The sequence below is a fragment of the Physella acuta genome, unplaced genomic scaffold (assembly GCF_028476545.2).
Source record: "Physella acuta isolate Inbredline_101_S28 unplaced genomic scaffold, ASM2847654v3 ptg001101l, whole genome shotgun sequence".
Taxonomy (NCBI): domain Eukaryota; kingdom Metazoa; phylum Mollusca; class Gastropoda; family Physidae; genus Physella; species Physella acuta.
In genome coordinates this window covers 184160-205889 of record NW_026732618.1, presented here as the reverse complement: position 1 = coordinate 205889, position 21730 = coordinate 184160, and the positions used below count along the sequence as shown (strand labels likewise).

General features: G+C 30.0%; 2 protein-coding genes across 9 annotated transcripts in view; one reads left to right on the top strand and one right to left on the bottom strand.

The window, feature by feature from the left end:
* Positions 1–3807, top strand: part of LOC131955783 (protein FAM13B) — a 29405-nt gene extending 25598 nt beyond the window's left edge. For all 8 annotated transcript variants that reach the window (XM_059320046.1, XM_059320045.1, XM_059320039.1 and 5 more), the window contains one exon: positions 32–3807. In XM_059320046.1, coding sequence (XP_059176029.1) covers positions 32–112 — 81 coding nt within the window. In that variant the 3' untranslated portion in view covers positions 113–3807. The remainder of the gene's footprint in view (positions 1–31) is intronic.
* Positions 3808–10116: 6309 nt separating this feature from the next.
* LOC131955775 (renalase) lies at positions 10117–15916 on the bottom strand. Its single transcript, XM_059320030.1, has 7 exons — positions 15706–15916; positions 15017–15122; positions 14611–14756; positions 14167–14334; positions 13318–13491; positions 13048–13223; positions 10117–11003 (listed from the first exon to the last, which is right to left on the bottom strand). The coding sequence occupies exons 1-7, from the start codon at positions 15833–15835 to the stop codon at positions 10806–10808; spliced, it is 1098 nt and encodes a 365-aa protein (XP_059176013.1). The 5' UTR covers positions 15836–15916; the 3' UTR covers positions 10117–10805.
* Positions 15917–21730: the final 5814 nt, after the last annotated feature.

The window sequence follows — 21730 nt, the reverse complement described above, 5'->3', positions numbered from 1 at the left end:
ACCAATCATAAATGTATTTTATTTTTTACAGAAAGTAAAAGCAAGACTGCGATTGCTGGAAGCTTTGGTACTTAAACATCATGAATCACTCAATTCTCCCCTCAGAAGTTAAAAGTTGTTTTTAATTGTGAACATCTAAATAGAAGATTTTGTTGGGAAAACAGACGGCAGTTAAATAAAAAATATATTTTTGTTAAAACAAATGTTAAGAAAAATTTTAAAAACATTTTTTAAATTTATTTTAAGAGGATGTATAGCATTCAACATTTTAAATAAAAGTATTGTATGCAATTGTTTTAAAGATGGCTTTCTTTTTTCTATTTTTCTCTTTTTTAAAGTGAATTTAGAAACTTTTTTATTTCATATAAAAAATCTTAGCATGTATTTAAAGATGCATTTGGAATTTTTTATTTTAAAGTGTACATTGTGACTAGTGTATGTTATTGTGGTATCAGTTCTAAAAAAGAAATTGGCAAAATGCAAAATTTTTATATTCCTTTGCAAAATTTAAGTCAGTTATTGTTTGGAAAGTTTATCTTTCATTCTTTTTAACTTCTTAAGTCTGCATGTTAAATCCCTGATATTTATAATCAGTGAACTAATCAATTTCACTCTTATAGTTAACCATTTCACAACTTGCCTACCACCAAATGCCAACAATTGCATTTTATGTGTATCTAAATAAAATTAAAAATTTTTTTTACCTATTCATGAATTGACCAACCCAATTTTATCCTTACGTTTTTAGATTGTTTATGATTGAGTGTACACTTTTAAAAATTTCAGTAAGATTTTTTTTTCCATGTTACTTAATAAAAGAAATGGCATATCAATAATGTGAAAAAGTTTTTCGTCATGAGTATCAAATACTCTTGTTGAAATTTTGTTGGATCTTCTAAGTGCCCATGTTGACCTGTGCTGAGCAAACATGCCACAGGTGTTGTATTGGCTGTTGGTTTATTACTTTTACAGACTTTGTAAGTAATATGGGGACCAAACCAAAAAATAGCTGATTTCAGAGAAAATGTTGGTTTATTAATTTAAATTATTTTTAACAAAAAAAAAAAAATCACAAAAAGTTTATTAAATGGCTTTTTTCTTGTCTTATTTTAAAAATTGCTATCTTAAAGAAAAAACATTTTGCTACTCTGATTACTTTTATCTTAGACCCCTTTTATACCGGTGTTTTAAAGACTGATGCACATGTTTTCTAGTTGAGTAAATGTGTAAATATTTTTAAGCTGAATCATTTAGCTTCATATATATATAAATAAATATACTTGTATATATACTTTTGTACTTGTCCATGTTTTTTCTATTGTGCTGGTTGATGTTGTTTTTTTATAATGGTGATTATACTTAAATAAGCAATTTTAAAATGTTTTGAACATATGCTTTCTTCTTTTATTAAAATAGTCACTTTTTAAAAAAGAATGCTCATGCTTTTTTTTCATTTTAGTAGGTAGTAGTTCTTTTTATAATTAGCATTTTATAAAAAAAAATTATATTTTAAAAAATGTTATAATTTTTTTCAAAAAGTTTTTTTTTTTTTAAATTGCATGAACTATTCATTATTAGAACTGTCAATCACTATCATGTAAACACACCTTTAACTTTGCATGTATCACACAGACAAAATATAATTAGGTGGCATGACATTTTTTTCATCATGTTCTGTTATTTTATGTTTACAACTGCTACCATTAAAATACTTCTTGAAAATATGGCAGTGAATATACATTGTTTATAAACACTCATTCCTTGCCAAGCTTTTTTTTCTATTAATGGTTGTGCTATGTCTATGCTAGAAATTATTTTTCTGCAGATTTGTTTTTATCCAGTTCACAGTATAAAGAATATTGACATTAAAAGCCCCAGTTTTTTCGCAATCTCATAGCTAAATTAATTTTCAAATTAAAAGCACTTCTAGTCCAAATAGATATTTATTTTTCTTTTATTAATATCCATCCTGGCCTTATTCATACTGTCATAGCAACGCATTATATAGCTTGTTTGTGTGCATGTATTCCGCACTTTGTTGTTAATTCTGCCTGGCCATTTCATATATTTATTTCCTTTTAGGACAATGTGGGAAGACACTGTCTGTTGATCTGTTTGGTCCATTGTTCATAGTATACTATTGAAATTAATCAATAGATAAGGAAAATTATTACTTAAAAGTTTGAAGGTAAACTTTTTCTGAACCATAACTGGAATTGTGTGTTTGATGTCTTTTTTCGTCATTTACAAATAATATGCATAGATTTATAGAAAAAGTTTACTAAAAATATTGTAATTAAGATAAAATGTTGTACTTGCCTTATTGTCTATCATATACTTAAGCATGATTGTTTTTCAGCCAACATCTTTGGTTGAGTGTAAATACATTTAGTTTTCTGTCATTCATCGATTCCTTGACACTACCAAACGAACTGAAACTTGATATAAACAAGGCTGGTCAACTGCTAATTGTGTGCTGCTGTCTCCAGTGTTCAATGCCAACACTTCCTTCTTATCAAATCCAGTATAGCTGAAAAAATAAAGACACATCATATAGTAAAAAAAAACAAGTTGTGAAAAAATATGTTTAACCCTTGCTTCTTAATCTATTGACATTGGCTTCCTGAAAATTTTTTAACTGCTCATTGTTAATGGGGATTTTTTTTTTTTTGGAAACTGTTGAGAAAAAGACAACTGTCCAGCTAAAAGCTCTGTTGTCCTACTTGCATATATACATATCGACATTTTTTTGCTTAATGAAATCTTTGTTTTCATATTCATCTCAGGGCATTGTTGTAGTTTTCAGGGCATCATCATATTAATAATCACATAAAGTGCAAATGATCAGAAATAATATTTTAGCTCATAAAGTAATCATAAAGTGCATTTAATAAAATCTGTTGTTTAGTGTATTGAGCTGATTCTTTGTGTACAATTATTTTCACTATTAACATATACATCATATTCATAGACAATCATTACCTTACATTAGCATTAACTGTCACTGAGTTATTTTTTTTATCTTGTTAAAGAAATTTCATTCAAACTGTCACTTAGAATTGTCTTAATAAAAATTAACTCAGAAATAGAATATTCATATTTGTCCATGTAAAGAAATATTCCCCATTACTGCCGCTGTTCGCTGTTAGAGGAATACATTAGCTGTTAAGATTTCATTCTTTGATAATGCTCTTAAAATATCAAGATAGTTTGAGACATTAAGAAACAGATTTGGACTTTCTTTACTTAGTGGACACTTGTAGACTTTGTGTTGTGACCTGAAGTAGTTTCAACCTGCGTTGACTTTGAGTATAGAAGTTGTTTTTTCTTTTCATTTTTACCACCTCCTATAACTGGAGTATGTATATATTTACATTTTTTTAAAAATCGCCTAAGCTGACAGCTAAGAATGGATTAGGAGAAAAACTCCAGACATTGGCTTTGTGTTCTGTACAGAAACAACTGCTTGCTGTCAGTTCTGGGGATTTCTTATTTTGGATATTTTTGTTGTCTAGTTCTAGATGATTTAGTGTTGGAATAGACCAAACTAGTTCACATGTATTAACCAAGAATGCCCTACTTTACACAAACTATGTAGGCCCATGCTTTTGTTGATCGTGTTTGATTATAAAACAAGTATCACATTTATACCTGCATATAATCAAAACATTTGTAATCTTTGAGATTTGAAAGTCTTTATCTTGAAGAAAACAGGTTTTATGTGTACTCCATATTGTTTGCTAATGCATAAATATGTATGTATATATGTGTGTATATATATATATATATATATATATATATATATATATATATATATATATATATATATATATATATATATATATATATATATATATATATATATATATATATACACACATATATACATATTCTTCAAGTAAATAGGCACCATTGGCCACTTTTTTAATGATGTAAAAAGTAAAAATTTTGTACATGTTATTAAAAACAATTTTTCTTCTACTTGAATGACTGTGATATGTAATAATATACAACCTTTTATTTATGTTTTAAGGTAGCTTGGTATAATATTATGTTTTTAAAGAGGGAGGCTCTTGTCAACATTTACTATTTAGGTTTTAAATATGGAAATATGGCTTGATTCATTCATCCAAAATTTATTGACACATCAGTTAAGAAAAACACATTTCTTTTTGCAAGTGATAGATTTTAAAAATAGCAAACATTTAACAAAATGTATCAGCAGTTGTTTTTTTTTATTGATAAACCTATATTGAAATAAAAACTTTTGCACTGCAGTTAATACATTAACAATTGTTTTTTTTAAACATTATTTTTGTATTTTCTAATCATTCCTTATTGTTTTAATGTTGATACTTTCTAAAAAATATTGAGCTTAAATAGTGCTTTCCCTTTTGATTAATGATAAAAATTTAACTTGTGAAATCCAACTAGTCAGATACAACTAATCCACTTGGGGTAATATCTAGTTAAATACATTGGTTTTATGACCATTGACATTTTGTCATTTAAGGCTCTTATTATTATTATTTTTCTTTGATCACAGTTTTTTTAAAATTCATAATACTTAAGTTCTAATTACAAATAGGCAGCAAATGCTTTTGGTTAGGAACTATAAATAAACAATGTTCCATATGTTGTCAATAATTGGGTAGAATATTTACAGTGAAATTAAACATTTCTTTAAACTTGTGTTACACACACTAAATAAATTATTAGTGTTATAACCTTAATGAGTAACCTTGCCCTGTTGTACAAGTGGCTGTATTACTGTGTGTAGCTTGTAGGTCATCAACTGGAAATTTCTGAGTTTTTCATAGGTTAGATTATACTTCATTGTATTATATTGTTTGGTAAATCATGGCAATTAACTCCAATGATTTGTTGTAGAAAATGTGTATATAGATAAAATGTTTTTTATAAACTGAATGAGGCACATATTGTAAGTGAATTTTTGAAAAATCCAAGCCCATGATTCTTCAATTGGGTACTTAAACATATAGAAAGAATAGCTATTTAAAAATACAAAAATTGTATATACTAGCAGTATATTTGTACAGGTTATATCAATTACTAGTATTGAATGAATGTAGCTTAGAACACATTTTGTAGAGTTGACAATTTTTAATGAAGCTATTTAAGAGACACCCATACAACAAGCAATACAACTCAATAAAAATATCTATTTTTTAAGTATTTGGTAAAAGCCTTATCTCTTGAATATTGTGAGATTTAAATTATTTTGTAACATGTAAGAGACATTCACACTAATCCATGTTTGTATTTTGTTGTTTTATATTCAATGGTAATGGCCTACTGTACTGTAGATTTTTTAAGTCCTAACTTTTTTATAACAACATTTCTTTTGGTATGTTTCTGTATTGGCCAGATACAAGTACTTGATGAAGTCTGACAAGACTTTGCTTTATGCAGAAATGTTATTTAGGTGTTAACCTGCTTAGTGTATGTTTGAATCACCATATTAAAGTTACTTACAACCCTGCTTTTTTTAAAAAATCATTTATAATTCCTTTTAAAGTACAATAATACTGATACAATGAGAACGATTTATAATTTTTAAAAAACACTGATAGCAAAATAGCAAGTAATCTGGGGGGAAAGTAACTTTATTAGACTCCATTCTTGAACATTCTAGGGTAAAGAAATATGTTACTCATAAGTAATCTTATTACCATGCTAACGCTAGATAAATAGGGTTCTTTCTTGTTCATTTAAAGTATATTTAACTGTAATATATTTTTTGTGTTACACACCTTTATAAAAAAAATTGTGATTACACACCTCTATAAGGATCAATTGATAAAATTATCAAAACTGGGAAAAAACAACTCACACTTTTTAAAAGTATACCTTGGTTAAAAATTGTTAGGTAGAAAACAGCTGCAGACTATTTGTTAGTGGTACATATTTGTATACTAAAGCTTTGTGCTAGTTGAAATATTGTTTTAAAAAAAAAATAACACCAAACAAAAACACCTTATAGACAATACCCATCCAAATTACCCAAAAAGATGTTTGACAGTAATTTATAAGTTTTGTTTTAGTGACAAAAGTACAATATTCTGCATAACTAAATGTGCATACAAGCTAGGGAAAAATCAATTCAAAACACTTTATTCCACAGAGTATTTAAGTATATATACAGATAAAATAACTTCCTGCTATAATCAAATGGAACAGCTAATATTTAAAAAAAAACATTTGAGTACACTTATCTTTTGTAATGTCTTGAAAGAAGCACAACCATCAAGAGCTTATATGGTTTACATTACAATTTTAAAAAGTAATAAACAGCATTTAATGATTTTTGCAATAATTTTATTGTATTGACAGTACTATAATTTAGAATGAGAATGAAATAACTATGTTGCTGCTTTTTTTTGTACAAATTGTATAGATTGAAACAAAAGTTGGCTACACTGATATTGCAAAAATCTCTGCTTTAAAAAATAATGGTTTTATACACAATATTAGATAAGTGTTAAAACATCAATGGAACAACACAAAAATAGACAAAATTTATGACATTCAACTGTAGTTTCAGATTATTTTTTTATAAACCCATTACATTTTTTTTCCATATTTCAGTTTGCTTATTAATTTTATAGGTTATTATCTCTTCAAAATCTGCAAAACAAACTGTGTAGTCCATTAACAATTAGTGAAGGGGAAAAAAATTGAAATAATATTCAAACCATGCATAAAAATAATTTTGAAAAAAAAAAGATGAAATTTAAAAAGTGTGATAGGACATTTAGAAGAAATAAATGATAGCTTTGTATCATTCATAGGGTACAATAAAAAAATAGAAATACTGCATTGCAATATGTTTGCTGCTTTTTGATGTGCTTTGACACTCATTTAACTATGACAATATCATGGGGTGACAACATGACTTAGGTATTTACAGGTGACAATTTTTTTTTTTTCATAAATATTATTTAGGTAGCAACTCAGCACAATTTGAACTTACATACTAGAGATAATACTTGGATACCTTAGGAACGAGATTAATCAACAATCTATTTACAACTCCGAATGTTGCATTTATGAATGGAAAAAAACTTGTAATTCTTTAATGCTTTTTATGATCAAAGCTTTATGAGATATTGATCGGGAGAAGCAATGTTCTTTCTATGCTGCATTGTCAAGCAGTAGCTGTAAACCTGCCACGTTGTCATTTGTAATATGCAGATAACATTGTGTAAGTTGTTTCAGAGCATCGCGCACAAAAATACATGCTGCAAACAGGTATTAGCTCCTCACTGAGTATTTAGTGACAAATCTTCAAGAACACTCTTAATTATGGTCAGTGGGATTGTGATGAACCAAAATGTATCACATGGAGTTATTTCACTTTGGCTAAAAAAAAATCATAATTCGTAACTTTCTATAATCTTCAATCACATTTGATGTTTATAAAAAAAAATTATATATACATTTTAATCACCTTTTAGCCACCATTTTGTTTTACATAAAATACACAGCAATTAAAAACTATATTTACCACCATTCTTAAACCCAACAGCATAATCAAGTGTCCCAAATGTACTGTTTTTTTATTCTCTTGCAGAAAGGATATGAAATTGATAAAGGATTGGATTTTTTAAAATGTTTACAGAAATCTTTTGAAGGTTAAAACAATACAATGTGCACTTGCAGATTTATTAAACAATAATTTTGAACAACTTTAAAAAATGCAATCCATTTTTAAAGTGTAAGATGCACTTCAACAAAAAAAAATGCATTTTGTTCTTATTACAATAAAATTAGTGAAATAGTGAACTCTTAGATAAAAACATTAAGAGAGATCACCATTATCAAATAATACACCCACAGAAACAATCTAATTTACAATGTAACATTTAGTAGAAATGTAAACAATTAAGGAAGAGGAAAATACTAAAAATCTTTTATTTTTTTAATTCAGTATTTAAACCAATACCATTCATAAGCCAATTATGTAAGTTAGATGGTGTCCCCTTAGAAAGTGTTTAAAATTTAAAAGGAAAGAATTTGTTTAAATTATATAAAAAGTTGTATAGATGCAGAATAAAATTTGTAACATATTTAGAACAATCATATATTGAAATGTTTTTACAAGATTTTCTGTTGTATGCTTGTTAAATAATAACATTTGAAATCTATTAATGAGTTTGGTTGTAGAAAATCTTTATATAGCTACTCAGTCTTGTAAAATTTTAAGGAAATTTTAATTACTTTTATCACAAGCTTAATCAGTGACCATTCAATTAGTCGGCAATCATAAAGTGGTTATCACTTTCTGATATTATTTAAACATAAGTAAATTTGACACAAGTGCTTTAACTTTTGACACTAAGAGTTTAAAATTTAAGACAAAATAGAAAAAAATAGAGAAGTATCTACACATACAATAGTATCAATAAACACAAATAACACCTTAACTACAATTTAAATTCTAATAAAATATCTTAAAGTACAAATATCTTCACTGTAAGTATGGTGCTTGTCCAATTAGCCTTTATTGTAATCAGCACATAGCTAATTAATTAAATTTAAAGAATCACTTTAATGTTTAACTAAGTTTTTGCTTAATTTTCTATTTGATCAACAAATCTGCGCCTTTAAATTTGACTTCCCCGTTTAACAGTTGGAAATATAACCTGATGTTGTTCCAACAAGTATGTCTGCTGAAAACAGCACACACACACAAAATAATCAACTGATATGCTATGAGGTAAATGGTTTCCCATCATTCTTTGAGCAGTAAGAAAGGAAGTACACGTCCAAGCCCCTGCAATTTAAAACCAAGGGCTTTTTGGTTTCCCTGAGTTAAAAAGCATCATCTAACTTACCACCTACTTTTTAACTTCAGTGATGCAGAGAAAAGCACTATACATAGATCACACGTTTTTCTTAAAAGACACTATGAGGTAGAATGCATTAAACAGTATAATTATTTTATTACTCTCCTTAAATATTTCTCTATGACATGAAACAAAATTATTTATAGCTTAATAGTTAGGTTGTTTTTTTTTGTCGTATAAGGAAATATTCCCTTAATATACTGGGCTTTTTAAGCTTGAATTATTATTTTTAATCTACCTCCAGTTAGAATGAAAGTTTCAAAAACTTTATACAGAAACGTTACAAACAATAATAGCTTGTGGAGACTAAGCATTATTTACACAATCAAGCATCATATTCAATAGAATTATGCAAAACACCATTACAGAGGTAGCTACAAAATGTATATCAATGTTAGAGGTAGCTACAAAAAAATATTTTTTTTACGATCTAAATAAAGAAACGGCACTCAAATTTCCAAAGGTGACTAAGAGAGCATGGAATTGGGAGGTATATTGTTTCAAAATTAAAATGTAAAATTTAAAAAAATAAACTGATTTTAGAATGAGGTACCTTAGTTCTAACCAGATTAGAAGACAGTAGTTTGAAAGTGGTATACAAAAAGTACAATAGGAATTACCTTAATTCTCTAAAACTAACATGTTTTTTCAAATGTTTTAAAGCCATGTTAAATAAAATTAGTAAGGTTGGTTTTTTTTTTAAAATAATAAACTAGTTAAACTAAACTCCAAGCCTGACAAATTTTGAAAAGAATTAGCAAAAATTTTTATAAGCTGAACAAAAAAATAGGCAAGATTTAATTTTCTTAGAGAAATTAATAAAGATATGACAAAGCAATCCCAGAATACATGGAACAGTACATAATTGCTTGAATCTTAATTAAAATAGATATAATTTTAAAAATGCACAAGCCAATAAGAAATTTTTTTTAAAATTGAAGTACCACATGCAAAAAAGTGTCAGTAAAATACAAGGGTAGATAAAATAGAATAAACATAATCCCAGAAATTAGTCTTAAAGATATTTACCATATTTTAAAAGTATTTCACTATATGAATGTAAAAGTGTGTTTATTTGTAAACAAATACATAATACATTATTAAACCTTTTCTAAAAAAATGCTCTTTTTCAAACTTAAAGAAATTTATAATGCAGCCTGAATGATGGTTATATTTATATGCTTGGGTTCACTGAAAAAATGTGAGGAACTGTGCAGCAACAAGCTATCAAAGGTTAGTGGATATAAACTTTCTGTCCCTATTTATATAAGCAAACTCATGATGTTGCCACTATGTTACCCATATATAATTTTAAAGAAAAAATACCATCCCTAACAAGTGACTTTATCTCTTGATGGATAGTTTTAGAATAATGAATGAAATATTTAAAAGTACTTTATCGACTGACAATATATACTCTTCAAAAACTGCAGGAAGATCAGTAATGCTTGAAAAATAACAACTTCAGGAATTAAACTTTAGTACCACAATTATATTCAATAACCATGGAGTGTAAAACATAGACCAATGTATATTTTATTACTTTAGGTACAGTTTATGGAATCTTTCAAATATATTCTTTCAAATAAAACAGATGAATTATTTTATTATTTGTTTCAAAATGTTATTGTAACAAATAATTTTTTTTAAACTTTAGCGAAATTATTTTTTATTCTTAATTATATTTGCGAATGCTAATAATTTTTAAACATAAATTTAAGTGATTTGAAATGCTTACAATCAAAACTTTTATTGATTGATCTATTAAGAAAATGAATATATCAGAATCTGTTAACTGTCTTTAAGAACTAGTGTTTAATGCTGGTAAAGTTGACCCTGATAGTGTTTAGCACTTATAAAATTGACCCTGACTACCTTAAAAAAATCAATGGTGGCTCACACAACAGTTCTAAGTAAAAGTTTAGTAATGGTTTACTAATTATTCCCAGGAAAGTCAGGAGTGTTATCAATAAAATGTGCACTCAAGTTGTGCCTGACAGCAGCTACTGCTGCATGAGCAGAATCCAAGCATCCATCAAAGGTGGAGGTTGTGAAGCCATCACCTGCTAGAATTATCAGAGGATTTGTGTGTATGATCACACATCCTGGCTGGTCTTCGTATGGCTGATGGACCTAAATAGGAAAAAAAAAATAGTGTTTACTTGGTAAAAATGTTGAAATCCTTTACAAGTGAAGCTGTTTATATAATTTTTACTTATGTTGTTAAGCAATGAAATGAAATTGATTAAATCTCATTCATCTGTCTAATGGACAATACTGAAAAGGAATTTTACTTAATAATTACCTGCAGGGTTAATATGTGTTTCTAAACCATTTAGTTCAGTTAAAGTAGGTTCACGTTTAGATTGAATATCAAAATTGGACACTTTTCTTATACAATTATTCTGTCCATGAATTAAGCATGTTTTTACACCCTCCTCCTCCACACCAGTTCTAAGGCCTGTTGTCACAAATCTATCTCATCACTTCCATTCCCCCCCCCCCCATCCCTAAAGAAGAAAATTCTACAGAGATGTAAAAAGACTTGATAATAACACTGACAGCCCTTTTTTATGCCCCCCCTCCCCCAATGATCTGTTTTGCACTATTGTTTTCAATAAAATGATTACTGAAATTGTGAGAGGCCATTTGAACAACAATTGCTAAAGCGCATGTAAATGTTTAATGTTAAGGGCAGGCCTACCTAGTAAGACAGATATTCTAGATTTGGACTTTTAGATCTAGAAATTAGCGTGTCATTAGTCACGATTTTATGGTATTTTCCTCCATACATTTATTTATAAGCATAATTTAAATCTACCAATGCCAAAAAGAACATTTATTTCTAAATACTTCCACACAAAAAATATTGTGTTCATTTTAAAAGGTGTCTAATCTATGCTCAGCAGCTAATTTTTTCACATTAGGCCTATCTATTCTTAGACTATTCTACCTATTATCAAAAATCAAGAAAACGGAAACGTGGCAAAGGGTAGTAATCGCTTTTCCCTGCTCTTTTTTTCAATTCTATTTATTTATTTTTTATAAATCAATTCTATATGTTCACTTCTATTTTTTTTTGAAAAAGCAGGACAAACTCCAACTAAAGCAGAACGGTGGAACAGGACAGAATTTTTTGTAAAAAAAGAGGAACAATTCTGCTTTTGGCATGTCTGCAATCATTTTAAAAAAAAACCCAACTGAAATCATGTCTTATCTTTTAAAGATAGACATGGTATCATGATTTAAATGGAAGTCTTCAACAGTAAATAGCCTAACTGTAATTTTAACTTTTTATCATGTGATGGACAAGTAAATCAACCTGATTAACTAAAATTAGGTAGGGCCGACTAAAAATAAACAGCATTTTGGAAATAATACTTGAAAATACAAAACATTTGAGCCAAAAATAGTCATTCTGGTAACTTAATAGTGTTTTTTTTTTTTAATTGCTGGTAACATATTTTTTGCCCCAGCAAGACACGGTCGTGGGGTCAGTTTGAGTTCATTTAAGCTTAGTTTGCCTGTATTATGCGACACAGGGTAAAAAAGGTACTTGATATTGATGCTGACATCACTTATTTTTCTGGTGGGTCACACAGAGCTGACTGCATAGACCCAACCAGCGATCCCCTCCCCTTGTGAGAAACAGAAACTGAAATGCTTGATGGAAGGGTTGCAGTGGTACAACACGCTTGTAAATACAAAGTAGATCTTAGACCAAACGGACAAAGAAATCAAATTAGCTGGGCTAAAACTAGATCTAGGCCGACTTGAAATTTCCAATTTTTTTAGAAAGAACTTCAGATCTACCAAAATCACCCGCACTCATAGGAAGACGTGAGAAAAAAATTAAATTAAACCCACCGGGACACTAGTCAAAGTCTGCTATATATTTATATTTTAAAGCTTTTGTCTTGTATGGGCAGAATAGACAAACATCATTAGCGAAAATTTTTACTGGGGTGGCCATAACGCACAAAATAAAAATACACTAAGGCGAGTAAAATTTCAGGACATTTTACAAAATTTCAGAAGAAATGTTCAAATTCCTGAAGAATTCCAGAACACCCTGAAATATCAGGACATCTCGGGAGCCCTGCTTTATGTATATAGTTAGTACTCATACAAAGGAAATATAAAAACTTTTCTAGCTAAATATCTTTTTTTTAAATACCTGGGAATATCTCCATCTCTGGGGTTTGATGCTTATAGGCTTTGGCAGCTGTGGCAAGATGTTGCGGGCATGACCAAGTATTTCATCTGTGACTGAATTCAAATCTTCTTCCAGGTGAGCTAAGCCAAATGGAACACTAGTGTGAAGAACTATTGACATACCCTGGTCGGCTTTGTCTACAGAGAGGAGTATTGGTAATGGCAATTAGTTCTACATTCACCACATACAAAATAAAGATATGTATTAAACTATTGTGGCTAAGTGACTTACTGACTCCTCGTTTGTTCTGGTCAATAGCAATATATCTAAGGCAAGGATTATCAGAGATATACTTGGCACACCAAGAGTAATTCAGCTGGGTTTTGGGTGGGAAAAAAAGTCCAAGAGCGTATCTAGATGAGTAGGAGACATTCTGCAGTTTTTTCTTTACATCTGGAAGGTTATCTATTGGAGAAAATATACATACTTTATAAATGAACATGCTTCTGATTTGGATAGATTTTTTACATTTTAAAATATAATTATTCTTTGATTAAACATAATCATAGCCTTTCCAAAAAATCCCCAAAGTGTAGACAAATCTATGAACTGGGCAAGTAGCATTTTTTGTTTGTTTCTGGTTCACTATAATAATGCAAGCTAATACTTTCTTACTAATGCTTGATCTGTAGTTTGGCAGATCTACTTTTCTTATTCCTTAGAGGGCTGGGGAGAAGGGGAAAGGAAGAAATTGGGAAATCTGATATAGATCTAGTGACTTTATATAATCTTTATAACTGTTTATATTTTTTTCGTAAAATTAATGGTTGATAAGATTTATTCTGGCTACATCTGCTAATGTTTTTCATGTTGGTAATATTTTTTGCAACAAGCATCCATAACAGAAGGCCTATAACTTAATTTGATCTTAGTCATTCAATAATTCTTGGAATGATAAAGGAAAAGTTTTGTACATAATTTATTTTATAACTCTCAGGTCTCCAGATGTCTAAAAACAATGAAGTTGGATGTTGGTCCCATTATATGAATAAATATGAAACAAATGAGTTTATTGAGAAAGTATTTTTTAATGTTATATATTGTATCACATTAATAGTTAACATTAAAAGCAAATGTTACCAATCAAGGTAGGAAGTAAACCCTTCAGTTGGAGAACTTGTGGCACTGGAATTGTGAGAATAACAGCATCAAAGTTTTCAAATCTCATTGGTGTTGAAACTTCTACTTTTTCCCCTGTCTCATCAAAGCTAATCTCACTGACTGGCTCCTGATACTTTATTGTTGCATCTGCAGCAAATATAAAAATTGATTAATCAATGAGGTTTTTTTAACAGTCAAAATATTTGAGAAAGTAATGGTGCATTTTCAAAGAATAAAAAGCATTTTAATTATAGTTATACTTAACACCATAGACAAGTAAATTTAAAATGTAAACTTTACCTGAGTTTGAATTATTAACAAATTTATGTGTTTTTATTAACATAATTTTCTTCATTAGACAAAAGATATTAACTTTAACATTCATAGAATATACAACAATTAACAATAAAGAAAAAGACTTACTAGCTTGGTCTAAATAAAACTTGACTAATGAACTCGATCCTTGAGGGGTAACAAAATGCTGAGATCCAGGCTGATTAAGATCACTGCCTTCAATTTCTCCAACAAGCTTGGCCAGAACCCCACATTCAAGAAGTTCATTATATACGCTAAAAGCAGTAAACATAAAACTTGAATAAAATATAAGCTTACTTCATGCATTTTAAAACTGATGCTTTTATAGAAGCAATTATAGCCATTACATTGCACAAAGTTTTACTAAATTAAAAAATGTGTTAAATATATAAGTAGCGTTAAAAATAAAGGAAAAAACAATGAAGGAAGCAGAGTAAAAGTTTTTGAAAACATAAGTTTCCATTGTCTATAATAGTATGTTAAAGAAAAAATGAAACTGGACAAAGTGAATCACCCGCGTCTTCGTTGTTCATATTCTTTTGTCAGAGTAAAGTACTGAGCTCCAAGATCAACTGTTATTGATCCATCTTCTGGACAACGTGTAGTTGACATACGGCCTCCTATTCCATTTGTGAAAAAAAGTATATTAAAGTCATTATTACAAAATTAAAATTAAACTTGTGATCACAATAAATGGAAGCTTCAGATGCATCTGCTATTAAATTACAATTAAGATGCAATTGTTTAATTAATTAGCTAACTAAAATGAGCCTAATTTTAAGTAAGTTGAATTTAAAGAAGAGCAATCCAATAATAACAAGTAGTAGTAGTAGTAGTATAATGGTTATTAGATAGTCCTGCAAATTCAAACATAAAATAAAAATGTTTTCTGAATAAATGTTAGGTCAGCACTGACCCAAATATTAAGCATTTTAATTGCCTTTTTTTTTTTAATGGCTGTGTCAGTGTGGAGGAACAATTAAAATTTTGATTAAACCTTCAAATTCCTAAAACAATGACAGAAAAGACTTAGGTATTTTAACATAAAATATTAAAGAACTGCAAAAAGGGTGTACACTAGTAAAATGTGCAAGCAATTCTCAAGTGCAATACAATAAAAAAGTTGTCGTTTCATGCAATGCATTCTGATGCAGAACGTCAACAGGTCAATAAATGGCAGGCATCAATATTTCAATACTCAACCTGCGCCTCGAGCTTTGTCCCATATATGAATACTAGTCCTCTCAGGAAGTTGCATCCTTAAATACGCTGCTGTTGCAGCGCCTGTTATACCGCTCCCAACGAGCAGGATTTTCGCCATATTTTTCAACATAAGCAATGTGTATGTTCACTTTATTAAGTTGCTCATTATCACTGAAATTATTTTATTTGTTATGATTCCTATTACTTTATAAACTAGAGGTCAAAGGACAATACGATGCACGAGCTGTTTAATGTCATTAATATCCAATTTATATTGGTCCATATTTAAAGTCAAGCGTGTTGTTAAAAATTAGCAATCATATAATAAAAGTACTTGAAAAGAGTTAAAATGTAAATATGTTCATCTCTGTAACTTACATTTTTTAATGTATCCTTCTAAAGACTACATTTTATGTGTTTTTTTTCCCATGAAAGTTCCAACAGTGGCGCAGACAGCGTACGTTTGGGGGTTCAAACCCCGCCCGTTGAGCCCAAAATGTCAACCATCTCATATTAAGTTTATCAACTATATAGCTAGATCTATATGCATTATTTATATGGGGTAAAAAGCAGTGTTTCTTCCAGACTTTTTTCTCCGGGGGGGGGGCACTTGAAATTTTCGGGGGGGGGGGGGTAAACTTTCTTCAGGGGGGGGGGGGGGGGGCGGACACTGTTAAAAGTATATATTTTCTATATAAATTATATAAATTTCATTTCGTTCGGGGGGGGGGGCGGTAAAAAAGAAGAGATGCCTGGAAGAAACTCTGGGTAAAAGTTTAATTCCCCGCTTCCTCCCCCCTAACAAAATCCTGCCCAAGTCACAGCGTTACACCACTGTGTTTTGATCCCAATTTTTTTCAACAAAGGGTGGTTCACATAGCTTCTTCCAGGCATCTCTTTTTTCTTTTTTTTTTTGGGGGGGGGGGGGGGGGGGAGGAGGAGGGGGGGGGGGGAGGAGGAGCAGTTAGAAGAAGACTATTATATGATTGTGTAAATGTGCCTATGGGTTAGGGTTAGGAGAAAGAAAGCTGTTGATGATGAAGCCGCTTTGGTATGCTTAAGTATAGAAAAGGTTTTAAGTTGTTCAGTCCTAAACATCGATTGTTGTTGTTTCATGTTGCCACATAGACCTACTTAAAATAGGCAAAAGTAAAAAGTAAGGATATTGTTTCATTTGGCACGAAGGGATCGCTAGCACGGTTGCCAGAAAGATGCGTAACGGAAAAAAATGCGCAAATGAAAAAAGCGCTAAAAAATGCGCAACGGCAAAAAAAACGCACACAGAAAAAAGCGCAAACACAAATTTGCGCACACAGAAAAATGTTCAAAGAAGCAAATGCGCTACCAGAAAAATTGTCAAACAGAGAATTACGCACACAGAAAAATGCGCAAAGAGAAAAATGCGAACACGGAAAAAAGCGCAAACAGAAAAATGTGCAAAGAGAAATGTGCGCACACAGAAAATCACTGGTTGTTTGAATAACTAAACCTGCACCTGCACCTACGCTTACATACATACCTAAATTTACAGCTATTCTTACACGTACACGCACACCTACCGCCCAACAACGGACCGAATGGTCCACACACACACCCTGGATACCTGGATGTCTGTCCATACCTCCATAAATATCATGCAAATTTTATTGTTATTGGAATAACAGTTTTCCGGTTGACTAAACGAGAGATGTGCAATTTCACGCAAAGATATCAGTGCCTCTATTTGAACATGTCGAAACATAAGCAGGATGAACGAATGGTTAGCTCATGTAATAACTTACAGGGAACGCCACTAATGGATGACTTCAGTTTATTAGAGACTGCAGTCTGTGATAGAATTCTTAGAACAAATGTTCATTCTGCTACACAGTAACCCATCTGCAAGACTCGTGATTTTGACCTAGGTACAGTGCCGGATAGACATATTAAGTTAACAAACTCTTCCTTAGCAGCGTTTTTTCCAGGCAGAGCCCCCCCCCTCCCCCACAAAGAAAGTCTACCTCCTCCCCGAACGAAATGGAATTTATATAGAAAAAAGTCTGGAAGAAATACTGTTCCTTAATGCTCTTATTTTCTTAGCTGCCCACCCCCCCCCCCTTCCCCCCGAATTTTTTAATAACTGTAGAAAAAGAGAGAGAAAGAGAGAGAGAAAGAGAGAAAGAGAGAGATGGGTTGACTGACGGACGCACGGACAGACAGACAGTCAGGTGGGTGGGTCGGCTGGTCGTTCGGTCGACGGTCGATGTAGATGTGGGTGTAGGCGTAATCGTGTAAACCACGTTTGGTCATATTATCTGTGAATAAACAGCCCTGGTTGACAAACTGTGTGTGGTCAACCCTTCGCTGTTGTCAAGCAACGTGTGGGCGAATCATCTATGGTCGAAGCACCTTCGGTCAGCAGCATCTATGTAGGTATATATGATCGGAAAATATTAGCAATTAATATGTCTATGCATTTCTATGCATTTTAGAAAGAGCGATGGCATTTTTTAGATAAAAATATACAGGAATGAAATATATATGTCTATGTATACACACATACACAGACCAACTAAAACATGCAAGCATAAACACACACACACACACACACACACATATATATATATATATATATATATATATATATATATATATATATATATATATATATATATATATATAAACATTGTCACAATCATAATTGATGAAAGAACTTTATGTCATTTTCTGTGTGCGTAATTTTCTAAGTTGCGCATTTTTCTGTGAGCGTAATTTTCTGTTTGCGCTTTTTTCTGTTTACACATTTTTTTCGTTGCGCATTTTTTCTTGCACTTTTTTCCGTTGCGCATTTTTTGTTGCTCATCTTTCTGGTCACCCGCTGGCATACGTAATGGTAAAAACACACGTAATTGGTAAACACATTTTTTAGTGTAAATTTGGTCCACATATGGCCTACAATAAAAGTTACAAGACCACGAAACTTCCAAGCTCTTTATTGGGAAAATACAACAACAAAAAGGTGGAGATAAAAAAAAGTCTGCTTCCATATCTAGTGAGGCGAAACTGTTATTTAAGGACGACCCTAGCCTTGAAACTAAAAATTAGTTTTAAACGGCGCGAACAACTTCCCGATAATCGATAAAAAAAGGTCGTTATTATTTTATCAAGACCAAGGATATTAATATTAGAATATTAGAATTAGGCCTAGATCTAGAACTTTCTTTTCTTGTTCTTGTGCAATTTTTGTTTACTCTTTAAAACTGTATAGGCGGATAACTTTTAAAAAGTTAATTTTGTTTATGTTCGTTCCGTCATTCAACAAACGTCTGTAAAAATCGCTTGTGGTTCAAAATTACTTAAAAATTAGGTCATACTTATTTGCACAAAGCACAAAACTATACTACTATAGACTACAACTACAATCTACTATCTACCCATCCACCATTCATATTCTCAATCTGGACTGACAACATCTCTCCTCCTCACTCTAGACTATCCATAATCAGACCAAGTATATTAATATATTATATTATTATTATTATTAGTATAAACTATGTGTCCAGACGGGTAAGAAGATATGAGCTCAGTGGGGGGAGGGGGGGGGGGAGAGGAGGCGGCCTATGCTATAGTCATGTATAGTGAGTGGCAAGTTGGGGACTTAAGTAAAGCTCAAATAATACAAATATACTTAATTTAGCCTATGTGTAAAATATAATATATATATATATATATATATATATATATATATATATGATATATTTGCTATGATTAAGGGCTTTCGGTCATTTAGTACAGTATTTATTTTTTTAGTCTGTGTATAAAATTTGGTTGTGACATGTAATTATGTTTGATGTAGAAAAGTTGGTTGGTCATAGTGCAGAACAACACTTTTCCTTCATATGCAGGGGTCTCTGAAGCAGATGAACTCTACTTCATCTGCTCTATGTGTCTTGGTCACGAAGAGTAAAAGATGATGTTTGATGTTTATTGTGTAATTAAGTGAAGAAATAGTAATTTAGATGTTGAGACCATACAAACAGTAGCCTACATAAACAAAATTAAGGCATTACAAAGGGGCTTAGCGATTAGGGATTTGTCCACATGGGGGTCAGCCATAAATGCTGACACACTCTTCCAAACTTTTATTACTTCCAACCCTTTCTTTCCCATTGTCTAAAAAAGCCAGACCACTTCCCCCTCCCTCTCCCCCCAAAATTTTTAAAATGAATTAAAAAAAACCAGCTGTACTCGTCAATATTTATCTATTTTTATTGCATTTTCACACACATTTTTTTAAAAAATGCGAATAACTGTTAAAATTAAGTTTCTGAAATTAGGCCTACTTTTTTTAAAAGTTTGTTGTCAAACTTTCAAATTACCCCCCCCCCCCCCACCCCCCACAAACACTCTCCATTAGACATGTGACTCAATGGCTGTGCTTTTATACTTTTTAAACTCTCACCTAATGTAACTAGATCTAAATTCTATTTTCAAACATATCTATGTTTTCATTATAACAATATAAGAAAAATGTATCAAAAACCTTTTTAAAAATCAAGTGAAACTTAATAACAAGATCTACATTTTTCAAGCTTTTTATTATTTTATTGGGCAGATCGTTGGAAATAAAATAATCTTAAATGTCAACTAAAATAATTAAAATGTTAAGTTATTCAACCTTGTTTATGTGCAGATTATTTTATCAACGAATGCCTGAACATACAAAGTGATCTTAGAAATTAAAAAAAATTAACAATGCACTTGTGAGTTATATCTCACTCATTATTGACATCTTTAAAATTACAGTAGTGTTCATTGTCAAAATATTTTTTAAATAAAATCAAATAGAGTATACATATTGAAGCTTTTCATGTCAAATTGAGAGGAAAGTTCTGTAAGACTTCTGATCTTGTTTAAATATATACTTAAAAAAAACCCACCTGTAATGAAAATAAAATAAACTAATTGTAATTGGCACCAAAAGCAACACAATTTTATAATACTCCTCACCAGCACTGATAGTCCATATACTAGAAGATTACAACAAATATTTGCAAAGTGACACAATCAGTGTGTGAAGTAAAATGTAAGCAGTAACTAAAGTAACAGAAAATGTAAACTGTAAGTAGACGAATATCGAGATCAAATTACATCAAAAATATTTATATTATTAAAGCTCTAGAAGCATAATAGCATGACTTTTTATGTAAGTGGTGTAGGTATGAATTTGTCATGAGGAAGGTTCAATTTTAAACCACATGAAAATAAAAATACATTATATAGGCCCTATATATATAATATATACATACATATATATTTATATATACATACATATATATTTATATATATATATATACATATATATTTATATATATATATAAATATACATATAAATATACATACATATATAAATATGCATATGTATATATACATATACATACTTATATATACATATACATACATATATATACATATACATACGTATATATACATATACATACGTATATATACATATACATACGTATATATACATATACATACGTATATATACATATACATACGTATATATACATATACATACGTATATGTAAATATACATACGTATATATACATATAAATATACATACGTATATATACATATAAATATACATACGTATATATACATATAAATATACATACATATATATACATATAAATATACATACGTATATATACATATAAATATACATACGTATATATAAATATACATACGTATATATAAATATACATACGTATATATAAATATACATACGTCTATATAAATATACATACGTCTATATAAATATACATACGTCTATATAAATATACATACGTCTATATAAATATACATACGTCTATATAAATATACATACGTCTATATAAATATACATACGTCTATATAAATATACATACGTCTATATAAATATACATACGTCTATATAAATATACATACGTCTATATAAATATACATACGTCTATATAAATATACATACGTCTATATAAATATACATACGTCTATATAAATATA

Bases quoted from the DNA above. Each gene is read 5' to 3' on its own strand.
- LOC131955775 (XM_059320030.1), bottom strand. From the start codon at position 15,835: ATGTTGAAAAATATGGCGAAAATCCTGCTCGTTGGGAGCGGTATAACA. The intron at 15,123-15,705 runs GTTGAGTATTGA...CAAATGGAATAG, and splicing joins GGACAAAGCTCGAGGCGCAG to GAGGCCGTATGTCAACTACA. The intron at 11,004-13,047 runs GTATTTAAAAAA...TTTCCTATTTAG, and splicing joins AGAGATGGAGATATTCCCAG to GTCCATCAGCCATACGAAGA.